General features: G+C 46.8%; 1 protein-coding gene across 2 annotated transcripts in view; it reads right to left on the bottom strand.

Annotated features, from left to right (window-relative positions):
* Positions 1-13,755, bottom strand: part of RAB8B (RAB8B, member RAS oncogene family) — a 53,062-nt gene that overhangs the window by 18,497 nt on the left and 20,810 nt on the right. For both annotated transcript variants that reach the window (XM_053271883.1, XM_053271884.1), the window contains exon 2: positions 1,750-1,810. In XM_053271883.1, coding sequence (XP_053127858.1) covers positions 1,750-1,810 — 61 coding nt within the window. The remainder of the gene's footprint in view (positions 1-1,749; positions 1,811-13,755) is intronic.

Below are 13,755 nucleotides of genomic sequence, written 5' to 3'. Positions count from 1 at the left end.
ACATCAGAGTATAGGGATGTTGCAGCCACTGGCAGAAGTGTCCCAGACATTTTGTGACACAGATTTGTTGAATTGGTACCCAGGGGTTTCAACCGGCAGGTCCCCAAAGCAGCTAACCAATATGTAACTGGGATTAGAATTGTGTCCAGTGACAAGCCAGGGTGTCACAGGAGAGCCAAGCCTTTGAACAACACTCCGGCCTCCTTGCCAGCACTTGCTTAGCTCAGCAGGGAGATTTTTTTTAATTATTTTTATTTAGTAAAACATTTTTATACTGCCCAAAATTTAGGTCTCTGGGTGGTGTACAACAGAATAAAAACAAAGTAAAACATTAGTTAAGACAAAAATGTGGGGGGAGGGAACACACACATTACAACAATTTAAAAATTTTAAAATAATATTTTAAAACAGCATTTAAACCATTAAAACAACATTAATTAAAAGCCTGGGTGAAGAGATGTGTTTTCAAAGACTTTTAAAAAGCTGTCAGAGATGGGGAGGCTCTTATTTCACTAGGGAGCGCATCCCAAAGCCTCGGGGCAGCAGCAGAGAAGGCCCATCCCTGAGTGGCCACCAGACAAGCCGGTGGCAGCTGCAGACGGACCTCTCCAGCAGATCTCAGTGGGCGGCGGGGTTCATGCCAAGAAGGCGTTCCCTTAAATACCCAGAGCCCAAACTGTCTAGGGCTTTATAGGTTATAGCCAGCACCTTATATTTTGCCCAGAAACATCTCGGCAGCCAGTGTAGCTCCTTCAATACAGGAGTTATATGGTCTCTCCGAGGTGACCCAGAGACCAGCCTGGCTGCCGCATTCTGGACCAGCTGTAGTTTCCGGGCTGCCCCACATAGAGCGCACTGCAGTAATTAGAGGCCCGGAGACTGACTTGTGTTCAGAGTGCTCCGTGCTTCTACCTCAGGCTTGCAGCTTAGCCTTTGAAGTGGCCCTCCTCCTGTTCTTTTACAGAAGTGAGAAAAATGGTTGGAGTCTCCCTCTTCATATCCAGGCTTGTGGCATATTTCTGTGTGGCTTGCTGCAGCCCTTACTCCATGGGGGGCTGCTAAGCAGCCAGCGGGTTGCCATGTAAACCGAGCTGGGGGGCACAGCAATCCCACCAAGAAGGGCCCTCCCTAGGCTATTGTGATAAAAGCACGGAGTCCTTCCCTCCGGAATCCTTAACAGTGATTTAATCGGGGTGGGGGTGGGGGTTGTGCAATCTGTTTTATTGTGCTGCCTAATCTTTGAGGCAGAGAGAAGAGGGCTTTCATTAAGCAATTTCTGTCATTGAGAAAGGACATGGACCTTCACAAGATTAGACTGTAAGGCACTTTGTATACCCAACAATGCTCGAGGGGAACAAAAAACTCTTTGAGCTTCGATAAGACTGCCCAGTGCAAGCTGCTGCACCAGAGATTTTGGCCCAGTAAGAGAAGTCTCCTTACCTATATATTGCAAGCCTTGAGGAGGTCTGAAGGTAGAAGTTTAGCTACACCCCAAAGGAGGGGTGTGCAGTTTAACAGTTCATTGTTCAATCATGAATACCTCTTGCATGTAAATGTAGCTTTACACTAAGGGTTTTCTGGTGCCAGATTTCAGAAGCTGGCTTAAGCGGCGACTAACTATGCCCGTGGTCATTCTTAATTCAAGAATAATTTTGCAGAGAGCTTGAGATAACAAGCCATCTATAGGCAAGATCACTTTGTAGACGTGCCTCTGCACCCACAGATAAAGTTACACACTTAGGAACTTACCATATCTGTAGTTTGATTTTCTTCCCGTCTAGTTCTATTGTTCTGATTTTAAAGTCAATTCCTGGATGAGAGAAAAATATTGTGTTAATTAGAATTCCATGCTGTTCTGCCCCTTCTCTCTCAAATTAAATGTTACAACTTAATGGTACACAAAGATCAGAGTGTGCTCTGCCAGTCTCCATGCTGAAGTTGAGAATTCTTTGATGCACGAAGGTGCAAAGGAAGACTTTAACTCAAATCCAGTGCCGTGCAAGTAGAGTTCCCTTTGGGCCACTGAACTCTGCCCCCTGCCCCTTCCAGCTGCAGGCCCTTGCACATGCTTCTGCCCCTGCCCAGGCAAGTCATCAGCCCCTATTGACCAACAGTCCCAAACAAGGCCCAGTGCTAAAATCCATTGTGCAATTCCCCTGTCAAGGGCATGAGTGGCCTGAATTTCATGGGAAATAAAGCTTTCCATTTAGCAGAATGCAAAAGAAATGTGCAATATTTGTAGTACGGCAACTGAATTAAGCTGACAAGCGAAAGGCATCAATTCCCTTGCAGAAGTACAAGTTTTCATGCCCCCATTAGCTGCACAGAAAGTTCTAAATGAGCAGATCACATTTTTAACTCAAGAGTCTTCAAATCAAATGGAGTCTTTCTTATTTATTTATTATTTATTAATTTACATTTATGTCCCGCTTTTCCTCCAAGGAGCCCACAGCGGTGTACAACATACTGAAGTTTCTCCTCACAACAACCCTGTGAAGCAGGTTAGGCTGAGAGAGAAGTGACTGGCCCAGAGTCACCCAGCAAGTCTCATGGCTGAATGGGGATTTGAACTCAGGTCTCCCCAGTCTTGACATGGCTTCCTAGAAATAAAGATGGTACTGTATTTTGTAGGATCTAACCAAGACTAAGTTATTTGATGTTAGAAATCTGGGGGTCATCTTAAATTCTAAGTCTTCTGAACAGAGTATAAATTCAGAGTACTTGGGAATAACCTGTATTTAACACCTCTCTCTCTCTCTTTCAAGGGACTCGTCTTAAATTCAGAGTCGTCTTGTATTTTGGTCAATAGGGTATTTTCCACATAACTAAGTTTCTCTGTAGGGGTGTGCACAAAACCAGAAAGCCTGGTTCGGTTCGAACAAAAATGAGCTCGGTCTGGTTTTGTGCACATTGAGCCGGACCCCGGTCCGGCTTGACTCCAAATTGGTTCGGGCCCGGCCGGGGTGAGGGTGGGGTGTTTCTTAGAACTTACCACCTCGGGTGGCCTCCAGGGGTACTGTTGCGGCTCGTCTCCAGCGACTCGCTCTTCCCACGCTGGCCTCCCCCCGAGTCTTAGAAGGGCCATTTCAGGGCCTTTGGGGCCCTCTCTGTGCTGGCAGTGGTCATTGGGGAGGCTGCCGCACATGCACACGGGCCATTTGTGTGGGCGGGTAAAGGCCCTGAAACGGTTCTTTTAGGACTGGGGAGGAGGCTGGCGGGGGAAGAAGGAAGTGGCTGTGGCAGCACCCCCAGAGGCTGAAAGTTCTTAAAAAAGATTTTCCCCCTATGTAGAACCCCTGAACCGGTCCGAGGGAGGGGTTCATCTCAACCTCAAGCCGAACCGGGCCTGGTCCAGCTCAAGGGTGAGCCTTTTTGCTGGGCCAGCTTGATGGTGAGCTGGTTTGCACATCCCTCTTTCTCTGCCACTAGAGGATGCATCTTCCTATCTCAGCAACAGCCCTATTTGATCAGACCAGAGACTAATCCAGCCTAGCAGCCCACCTCCACTGTGGCCAGAGGCCTCCAGGAAGTCCACAAGGAGAACACACCCTGTCTGTCCTCCAGCAATGCCTACTCTGAAGCCCACTGTCTCTGGACTCACACATGCCACAGTCCTCCACTTGTCCACCACAGCCTGGGGCAGTAAGTGCCATAAATTAGGCATCGTGTATTGAAGCACTTTCCTTTTATCTGTCCTAAATCAACTATTTAAGACAGGTAAAAGGAAAGTGCTTCAATACACAATGCCGACATAGGAAGATGCTGAAGGGCATCATCTCATAGTGTGCGGGAGATGGCAATGGTCAACCCCTCCGGTATTCTACCAAAGACAACCACAGGAAGCCTCTGTGGGTGCCAGGAGTCGACACTGACTCGACGGCACACTATACGTTTAAACCAACTACCCCCCCCCCTCCGCACCTGCCATACCACTTTGATTTTCTAACAACAAATGAGAAATGCATACAGTCGGGGGGTGTCTGTGTGTCCCAGCTTGGGATCCCAGATATCGTTGGGCTGCCAATCCCAAAGGCCACTGAGGCTGGGGATGATGGGAGCTGTAGTCTAGCAGCATCTGGGGACCCAAGCTTGAGAGCTCTGGCATAAAGCAGCTACACTAAAACAGAACAGAACAATAATAAAGACCAAAAAATCGAAGAAGATTGGAGGGCTGATTTCTCCCTTGAGTGCTGGGTTTTGAGCGGCCACAGCAGGAATAGCAAGTGGAGGATTGCCCTTGGTTGCTTCCTTTGCAACAAACTGGAAATGTTCCACAGAGGGGCCTGGACCCCGCTGCTTCCAGGATCTCGTCCTCACAAATGACCGAGGATCGCATCCTACATTATAACATGCTATATATTAAAGCTGCTGTTTGGTAGACATGTTGGTGGTGGTATTGGGCAACGCCAAATTGTCAGCCGGTCTCAATGTAAGGCCCTGTGCCAGAAGACAGAACGCAGAGCCACGGAGAACTTCCAATTCAAAGTTGAGAAAGCGACATGGGGTTTTTTCTTCCCTAGAACAATGGAAAGTCTCTTACAAATGCTTGCAGCTCTTAATGAGCGGCAAGAGTGAGGCATCCACTGACATTTCCTTTGTTTCCTCCCTTCAGCAACAGGAAGTGGTGAGCTGCACCCAGCAGCGGCGGGTCGGGTGACTCGCGGCTGCTTCCGGAGGAGCAGGTTGCATGAAATGTGAAAGAACCCGGCCGTTTCCCAAGCAAACTGAACCCAACAAGCAGCAGGGTAACAGCCACGTCCAGACCTCAGCCAGTAGCATGATCACTCACTCGTTTCACTACCGAGAAAGAAGCCGACCTCTTCAAAGAGGCTTCACCCAATTCACCAACTCAGCACCACAAACAAACTGCTGGAAAGAAAGAGGCCATCTCAGCAGAAAATGACCGCCCCTCAGGGTACATAGGAAGCCGCCATGTACTGAGTCAGACCCTTGGTCCAGCTAGCTCAGCACTGTCCACACAGACTGGCAGCGGCTTCTCCCAGACTGCAGGCAGGAGTCTATTCTCAGCCCTCTCTCGGAGATGCTGCCAGGGAGGGAACGTGGGACCTTCTGCAGGCCAAGTGCTCTTCCCAGAGCAGCCTCATCCCCTGAGGGGACTATCTTACATGTAGTCTCCCACTCAAATGCAAACCAGGGTGCACCCTGCCTAGCCAAGGGGACAAATCACCTAAGGGCGCAGCAGGGAAGTAACTTGCCTAGCAAGCCAGAGGTTGCCGGTTCGAATCCCCACTGGTGTGTTTCCCAGACTATGGGAAACTTCTCTATCGGGCAGCAGTGATATAAGAAGATGCTGAAAGGCATCATCTCACACTGCGCGGGAGATGGTCAACTCCTCTTGTGTCCTACCCAAGACAACCACAGGCCTCTGTGGTCACCAGGAGTCGACACCGACTTGACGGCACCCTTGACCTTTCCCCCAAGACCAGCTCTCCTCCAGGAGCAGCTGGTCCTAACAAGGAGGTGGGACACAAAAGGAGGCACAGCTGCCTCTCATTGCTGGAGCGCCATCTGCTCCTCTCTCCCCTACGGCAGCGTTAGGGAGTGCTGCACTGCCAGCAGGCTGGCCACTCATCAGGTGGGGTGGTGCGGTTCTGTCCAGCTCTACTTGACAAATGGCCAGCCTGCAGGCGGGGCGGGGCAGAGAGGAGCAAACCTGAGCTCAGTCAGGAGAAGCAACTGTGCCTCCTTTGGTCCCCCCCAGGCTTGTTAGGAAGAGCTGCTCCTGCCACAAAAGCACCTGTTTGCTACACCACTGCATGAGCTAGTGCTCTGACCTTGCAGGGCGGGGGGCGGGGGGGGGGGGGAGAGACAAAAAATGCTGCTCACTCTCAGGATCCAGGATGCGGGGCTCTCGGAAACCCTCTGGCAGCAAAATTAGCTGCCCTCAGAGAAGGCACGTTGCTGGTTGATGTGCCTTTTCTCCCTATCAAGAAGCAGGTCCAGAACAGCAACTCATACAGAAACAGAAGAGGTGGGTTTCTGTAAGAGTGGATGAGGGGCATACACCTTTCTAGCCATGTAAAAATCTGTGCACCTCAGTCACCAGAAGTTAAGAAAAAGCTGGGTTAGGTACTTGAAGACTCCTTTGCATTTCTCTCAAACAAGAGTGGCTTTTCCACGAGCCAAAGTGCAGTGGCCATCTCAAACAGCCAGTTCCAGGCGCAGAGGAGAGCTTTAGCAAAGCAGAGTCTGTACTGGCTGCATATGAATGGGAGACCTGATGTGTGAACAGCCCTGGAAGAGATTCCCCTCAGGGGATGGAGCCACACTGAGAAGAGCATCAAGGTCCCAGGTTCCCTCCCTGGCAGCATCTCCAAGATAGGGCTGGGAGAGATTCCTGCCTACAACCATGGAGAAGCCGCTGCCAGTCTGGGTAGAAAATATTGAGCCATGAGACCATGGGTCTGACTCGGTATATGGCAGCTTCTGATGTTCCCTATGTAATGGAATGGGAGAGAGACAAGGGCAGCCCACAAGGTGCAAGTTCTCCTGCATCATCTAGAGCAGGGCTTTGGCAGGAAGACCCCATTCCAGTCCACCTTGTCCTATGATAATATGCAAGTTGGACTGTGGTTTAGGTTTTCTGCCTCCTGTGCCAAGACAACAGCAGCAGCAACATTTTAAGATGTACGCTTAGTAGCTGAAGCAGCACCAAGATCAATCAAAAATTAAATTAGGTGAAGCTTTCTCACTATAAAAAATAATCTAGCTATTTAAAAAGGATAGCAAAAGGAAAAAAAGGATTGTCAATGACTGTTTCAAATCAACCCCTCTCTTGTTTCCATCTGCACAGAAATGCAACTCTACTGTTCTGCACAAAAGTGTAACACAACTCCTGCAAAATTTTTCACTTTATGGCCTTCTGACCCCACTACTTACAAACTTTTTCTCTGTATGGTGATTATGTGTGTCAGCCAATGGAGGACAGCACTTCAAGGATCTGACAAAAAGAAGAGGAAGCTTATCCACAATAAAAATGGTTAGCCTTTAAAGGTACCACAAGATAGGGTGGCTAAAAGCTATTTTTTAATAAAAGCCACCACCCCAAAATTGAATTTAAATCAGAATTTTTTTAAAAATTGTGAATAAAATACTATGTTCCTAATTCTCAGGTAAACACAACGTGGTTAAAATTAAGTCTCATCCCAAACATGCAACACTAGGTTTCCTAAAAATGAACTAACAATTCTCATACACTCTGAGTTACCTACCGATCAAAAACTGGCATTCATTTCAGTTTCAGCTCATGAAAATGGCTCTAGTCTGCCCAGCAACTACTTGCTCTTATTTCTGGACATTTCTGGGCTCTCCGTTTCTGTTTCTAAGACTGATCTTCATGTGCAAAGACACAGGATGATAGCAGGGTGGTTGTTTTGTGGTGAGGCTGGGACAAGGCGGAGGAGTTATGGTGGAGACAATACAGGAAAGGAGGTGAGGAAGAAACACAGGGGGGTGGGGGAGGGAAAGGCATTATTCAGTTTACAGCTTCCTGTACTGTCCAACATTTTGCCACTGAAAAACTGCCATAGCTCTTGGGTGTAGGAGACACTATCTGGAAATATTTTGAATAAGTGTTTCCCTGGGTAACAAGGAAAATGCATCAAGTGTTAGCAGTGCAACAAGGCGATACGGGGCAGCTTGACACAGGTAATGGTATCATATAAAGGAAAGGAAAGATTGTGCCGTCAAGTCAGTGTTGACTCCTGGCGACCACAGAGCCATGTGGTTTTCATGGTAGAATACAGGAATGGTTTACGATTGCCTTCTCCTGTGCAGTATGAGATGGTGCCTTTCAGCACCTTCCTTTTTAGATTGTGAGCCCTTTGGGGACAGGGATCCATTTTGTTTATCTTATTTATTTGTTATTTCTCTGTGTGAACCGCCCTGAGCCATTTTTGGAAGGGCGGTATAGAAATCGAATGAATACATACATACATACATACATCTGGTGGGCCACTGTGCGAAACAGGATGCTGGACTAGATGGGCCTTGGGCCTGATCCAGCAGGGCTGTTCTTATGCTGCAGCCCGATATAGGAGATCCCCATATTCTGGGAAACACACCAGCAGGGATTCGAACCAACAGCCTCCTGCTCTCTAGGCAGGTTGCTTCCCTGTTGCACCATTAGGTAGCTTAATGGTAAAGGTAAAGTGTGCTATCAAGTCAGTGAGCCCTGTGGTTGTCTTTGGTAGAATACAGAAGGGGTTTAACATTGCCTCCTTCCGAGCAGTATGAGCTTATGCCTTTCAGCATCTTCCTATATCACATACTATTTCCTAAATTAGTAAAAATCAAGTTATCTAAAAAATTACCCCAAGCATACCCTCCTAGATTTTGTAAATGCTCTACTGAGTTACAAGTTAACATGTTTTAGTGATTATATTTGCACCATTAAGTAATGTGCAAACTAGTATCAGTGGGATACTTGATTTAAATCAATCCACCCTGCAAAAGACAAGTTCTCTTGAGCTCTTTCAATCTGCAGTCACACAGGTTAGCTGTAGAACCAGTTCTCATCAGGCCTCTTCCAACATCAACTGTGCACACTTATCTATTGCTCCTCTGGGAAAGAACTCAAGGTTAACACCATGAAGGGACCCATCAGGGTGCCACATTCACTAGCATCAAAAGAAACATATTTTACATGAACAGATTTTATAGGAGAATTTGTAACACAAAAAAAGATCTTCTTCTACAGACCTGATAAGAAATGCAGTTCTAGCAAAAGTAAATTCATCACAGACCATCACTTGATTTGTTATCCCAAACAGGGATGCCATGAGATCAACCTACCCACATTTGTCAAGCTGCATCTACAGAGCAAAATCTCTTTGGAAAATCCTCACTGGAAGCAGAGCCGGTCCACTTTATAAGCTGAGAAATCTCTCAAAACATTAGCATATTTATCTTAAAATCACTACAGACGTTATGGAAGTTGACAGGCACACATATCTGTATCCTGCAACATTCTCCCTAACATACAAGAGTCATAGGTATCTCAGACTTGATGATACTCTACCAACTACATCAAGAACTAGACAGGGCAAGTGCATCCTACTGGCTCTTTTGGACCTCTCAGCAGCTTCTGATACCACCAACCATGGTAACCTTTGGACAAACTTGCCAGGCTGGGAGGCCAGGCTCTGTCTTGGCACTGGTCCCATCTAGAGGGTAAATTCCAAAGCTTGGTATTGAGGTACTGTTGGCTATTGGCCTATGGACATCTCACAGTTTCATCTTGTCCCCCATGTTTCATCTACATCAGGGTTGCACAACTGTGGCTCTCCAGATGTTGGACTACAATTCTCATCATGCCCAGTCACAGCAGCCAATAGTCAGGGATGATGGGAGCTGTAGTCCAACAAAATCATGTAGCCCTAACCCACATGATAAAGCTGCATATCTACTAATTCTAGAACGTTTGATACAGCTCTCAATTACAACCAAGAGTGTTCAGTTGGACAACTCCAAATCCAGGTTTCTCACTGAGCAAAACCTTGTTGGGTATTAAAGATTTTCTCTACAAATCCTAAACTTTTTGCATAGCCCCTCTCTCTCTCGCCAGACTATGGTGGCTGCATTCTTATTTCCTCAAAATATGACACAAGATACACGATGTGACTTCGCACTGTAGTGATTGCCTGGCGGGCCATTCTTGCCAAAATGTTCCAGTTCTGAGTACATAAACTGTAGCTCTGTTCATGTTTTAGTGTAGTGAAAATTTGAATTTGGCTAGGATACAAAGTGATTTCAGATTGGGTATGCAATTGCATTTATATCCGAATTAAATGAACTCACCTTTTCATTGCCATCTTTTAAAAAACCCTCTCTTTTCCAATCCTGAAACAGAATGTTTCCAAGAGGCAGGGACCATATAACCAGCCTGCGTGTGTTATACTTAACAAAAAGCAATGTGAGAAGGGGGCCTGGGCCTGCTACTCCTGGGAAAAGGATCTTCTTAGCTCTGGCACCCTGCCTGTGGAATGCTCTCCTTGGAGAGCTGGCCTGACACACCTCTTAAAGTCTTTCCTTGGAAAGACCTCCTTTGATTTCCCACGCCTTTCCACCTGTGCTGACATAGTTTTGATGCCACAAATTCATCTGCTATTTTATTGGGATTTTTCAATGTTATTCTTTTTACTGTTCAGTGTTGTAAGCGGCTCTCAAAATATCTATATCTGTATATTTAATTCTCTAAGATGTGCCCATGGCTGATCCCATGTGTGGCAGCTCTCGGATAGCTGCAGCTCTGCCGGCTAGCCACCGGGACAGGGAAGAAAACAGCCACGCTGGCCGGCAGAGGCAGCCTGCCGGTGGGACTGTGCCAGCGGGATGAGGAGGTGAAGCAGGAGGCGGCCGGCAGAGGAGGAGCTGGAGGCAGGGCAGCTGGAGGCGGGTGGACAAGAAAGCACTGGCGGGTGGCCAGCGAGAGAACAACGGCGGCAGTGGCGGGCAGGAGAGAACGGCTGGGCCAATCTAGAGGCACAGATGCTCTGCGCCCAGCCCAGCTAGTTTATATGGAAGGGTGAAACAAATCTGTAAACGTACAGAATGGCTAAAGTAAAGCCTGTAAGTGATGCATGTTTCGTAGGCCACTGGGAAGAGGTAGCTGGAAGAGACTCTCTTTCCGTGTGCCAAGGGGAATCCCTCCACCACTCCTGTAATGGCACTGGGACCTTCAACAGCACTAAGCAGCAGCCCTTGCCCTCAGCTTTTTCTTGCAAGTCATTCAGCTCCTATCTCCAGGCAGGGTACTGCTATAAGCCCCTCTCAGCTGTTACAGAGTCACATGCAACCAGCCTATTTGCAAGGTTTTAAGTAAAATGGCATGAACAAGACACAGATAATATCCCTCGAGAACCCTGACCTGAGAACTGAATGACCTGAAACTCATTTTTAAGCATGCAAGCAGATACACTATATCCGGAGAAGATACTACACACACAAAACCTACAACTCTCCGAACAGAACTAAAGCCAACATGAATGCCAAAGCAATTTCTTGCAAGGCAAACCTTGTGGTTACACTTTGGAAAGTGTCAAAGATGAAATGGTAAGTCCTACTGATCAGATCACTTTGTTGGCTTTGCAGCCCAGTGATTAAAATCTGTCGTGCTTTGTGTTATGCGCACATAGGAGCCTCCGGGAGAGTGCTGAGCAGTACACAGGCACCAATATTCGATCCCAAGTATCACATCTAACCCTGGAGACATAGTTCATTCTTATTACTGCTAGCCTTTACAACAAATCTGCAGACAACACACATTGCAAATTACACATCCCCCAGTTAAGTTATGGTTACACAGGCCTTTAATTCTTGAAGTCTGAGATCTGTTTTGTTCGTTTTTTGAAAAAAGACAAGTTATGAATCAAAATGGAAGAAAGCCTCAAGATTTGCTTGTGTGAGCCCTTTACTTGGATGGACACAAACTAGAGGCTTTAGACAACAATGCTTGTGGGAGGCACCTTCTGAGTATTAGTAATAGGGTGGAGTACAACTGTGACTTGCTAGTGTTGTGCTGTACAAAGTCAAAGACAAGCAATCAATCTGAATTTTCACCTTTGGCTTCCTTCCCCAGAAAAATCTGCAAGGCTGCTTTGGCAACTGCTTGAGAATGCAGAATACTGATGAGGAACTTACCAAGCCGAGAGCACATATTTATCTGAAGCAAAGAATACGGTAGAGTAAGTAAAACATCAGAAATCAACTAGGGCCATGAACAGTGCACGGATGCATGCCCACCAAGTACAGAGAACCCAGCTCCTCTCAACTACCAGAATCCTGATTTCATATAGCATGGTGAACATTCCCCATTCTATTCCCAATCCTCTTTTCAATTTACTGCTTAGCTGCTATAGTTTGCGGGGGGATACAAGTGTGCCTCAGCCACAAATTTCTGAAGAGCCATAAAATCAAATATATGCCATCATAAGCTGCCACTAGAAAACCCTGAACCTTGAGAAGGGTTAAAAGGCAAAAGTATAATAGATAAAAGACTCCATCATTAAGCCTGCCATAGATAAGGAGACTGAGCTTGGGCACATTTTCTATTCTGGTGCACTTTAAGACTCATTAACCAGGTCAGGAGAAGCACAGTGATGCTGGCAGGTGTGCTTGGACGCCCAGCAAAGAGGTGCTCTTACAATCCAGGAGAGGGCTGCCTCTTCAGGGACAGAATACTGACATTTAGTAAGACAAGGCCCAGATTAGGGAGATTTTAGATGGAGCCTTATAGCTATCCTTTAGGGAAATATCTTCCAAACAACTCTCAGAACAAAGCTTCCAAAAACATGCCTCACAGCATTAATCTGGCAGGGGAATTAACATGCATAAAATGCTGAATCACTTCTGAAAGGAGAAAATAATGATTCCACAGTTAAAGATGACCGAAGCCTCCATGGCTCTTTTGCCCCAGGTCCGAAGTACAGCCTCTGCACGCACAGAGTCCCCTCACTGAAAGACCAAAAGGGCAGGGAAGTAATCTATTTGATATTGCTTCTATGTATGGCCAAACATGTTAGTAGTTCTTTTTAAAAAATATTTATACCCCACCCACCTCCAGTACACTACTGCTTGGGGTGGCTCATATCATCAGCAAAACAGATACAATCTTCTTTATATATATTTCTCTAAGGCATACCCGTGGCTAATCCCATGTGTGGCAGCTCTCGCGAGAGTTCAGAGAGGTGCCAGAGAGCCACGGGATGAGGGTGGAGGGAGAAAATGGTGGCTGGCCGCCAGCAGAAAAATGGTAGTGAATGGTGCCAGATGGCCGGCTGAAGAAAACAGTGGCAGGCAGCAGTGGGCAGGTTGGGAAACAGATGGCTGGCGGGCAGGCCGGGAAGGATGAAGACGGCGGGCAGGGTGGAAAGAATGGAGCAGGGCGGGCGGGCAAAACAGTGGTGGCAAGGGAGAAAGCAGTGGCAGCGAACTAGGGGCACAGATGCTCTGTGCCTGATCAGCTAGTGTAAAACAAAACATTAATAAAGTTGAACAAATTAAAAGACCAGACTAAAACCACATTTAAAATTACAAATTTTGAAAGTTTCAAATTTAAACAGAAAGTTAGAAACAGAAAACTAAAAAACTAAACACCTACCAGATATAAGCAGCAGATAACATTTAAAAGCCTCTTTTAAAAGATGTACTTTAATTGTTTTTTAAAAACACTGAAGGAGGGCATGGTGAAGCTCTTGGGGGGGGGGCGTGTTCCGAAGCCGGTTAGGGGCCACAACTGAAAAGGCCATCACTAGTCCACGCCAACTGGATCTCTGCTGGTAGCAGGGCCTGAGATGCCGAGTAGAGGGCCCTGGCACGTTCATATGAGAAAATGCAGTCTGACAGGTACCCCGGCCCCAATCCATGTAGAGCTTTAAAGATCAAGACCAGAACCTTGAATCTAGCCCAGATGAGTATATGGACCAGTATGAAGTGGATCCAATGAAGCTTCCGCAGGATGGGTGTGACACTCATGAAACAACTTGTGCCCACAAACATCCTTGCAACAGCATCCTGAACAAGCTGAAGCTTCCAAACCATCTTCAAGGGCAGCCCCACGTAGTGTGCATTTAAGTAGTCCAATCTTGGCATTACCAAAGCATGCGTGACTAAGGTCAAGTTTGACTTCTCCAAGTAGGGTTGCTGCTGGCGAACCAGCCATAGCTGGTTTCTTATTGCTACTACTACAATTATTTAGGAAATTTCTCTATCATCTTTCTGCCTTAAGCAGTACTC

The sequence above is a fragment of the Hemicordylus capensis genome, chromosome 10 (assembly GCF_027244095.1).
Source record: "Hemicordylus capensis ecotype Gifberg chromosome 10, rHemCap1.1.pri, whole genome shotgun sequence".
Lineage (NCBI taxonomy): Eukaryota > Metazoa > Chordata > Lepidosauria > Squamata > Cordylidae > Hemicordylus > Hemicordylus capensis.
Note: the sequence above shows the minus strand (reverse complement) of the source record. Positions and strands in the feature narration are given on the sequence as shown.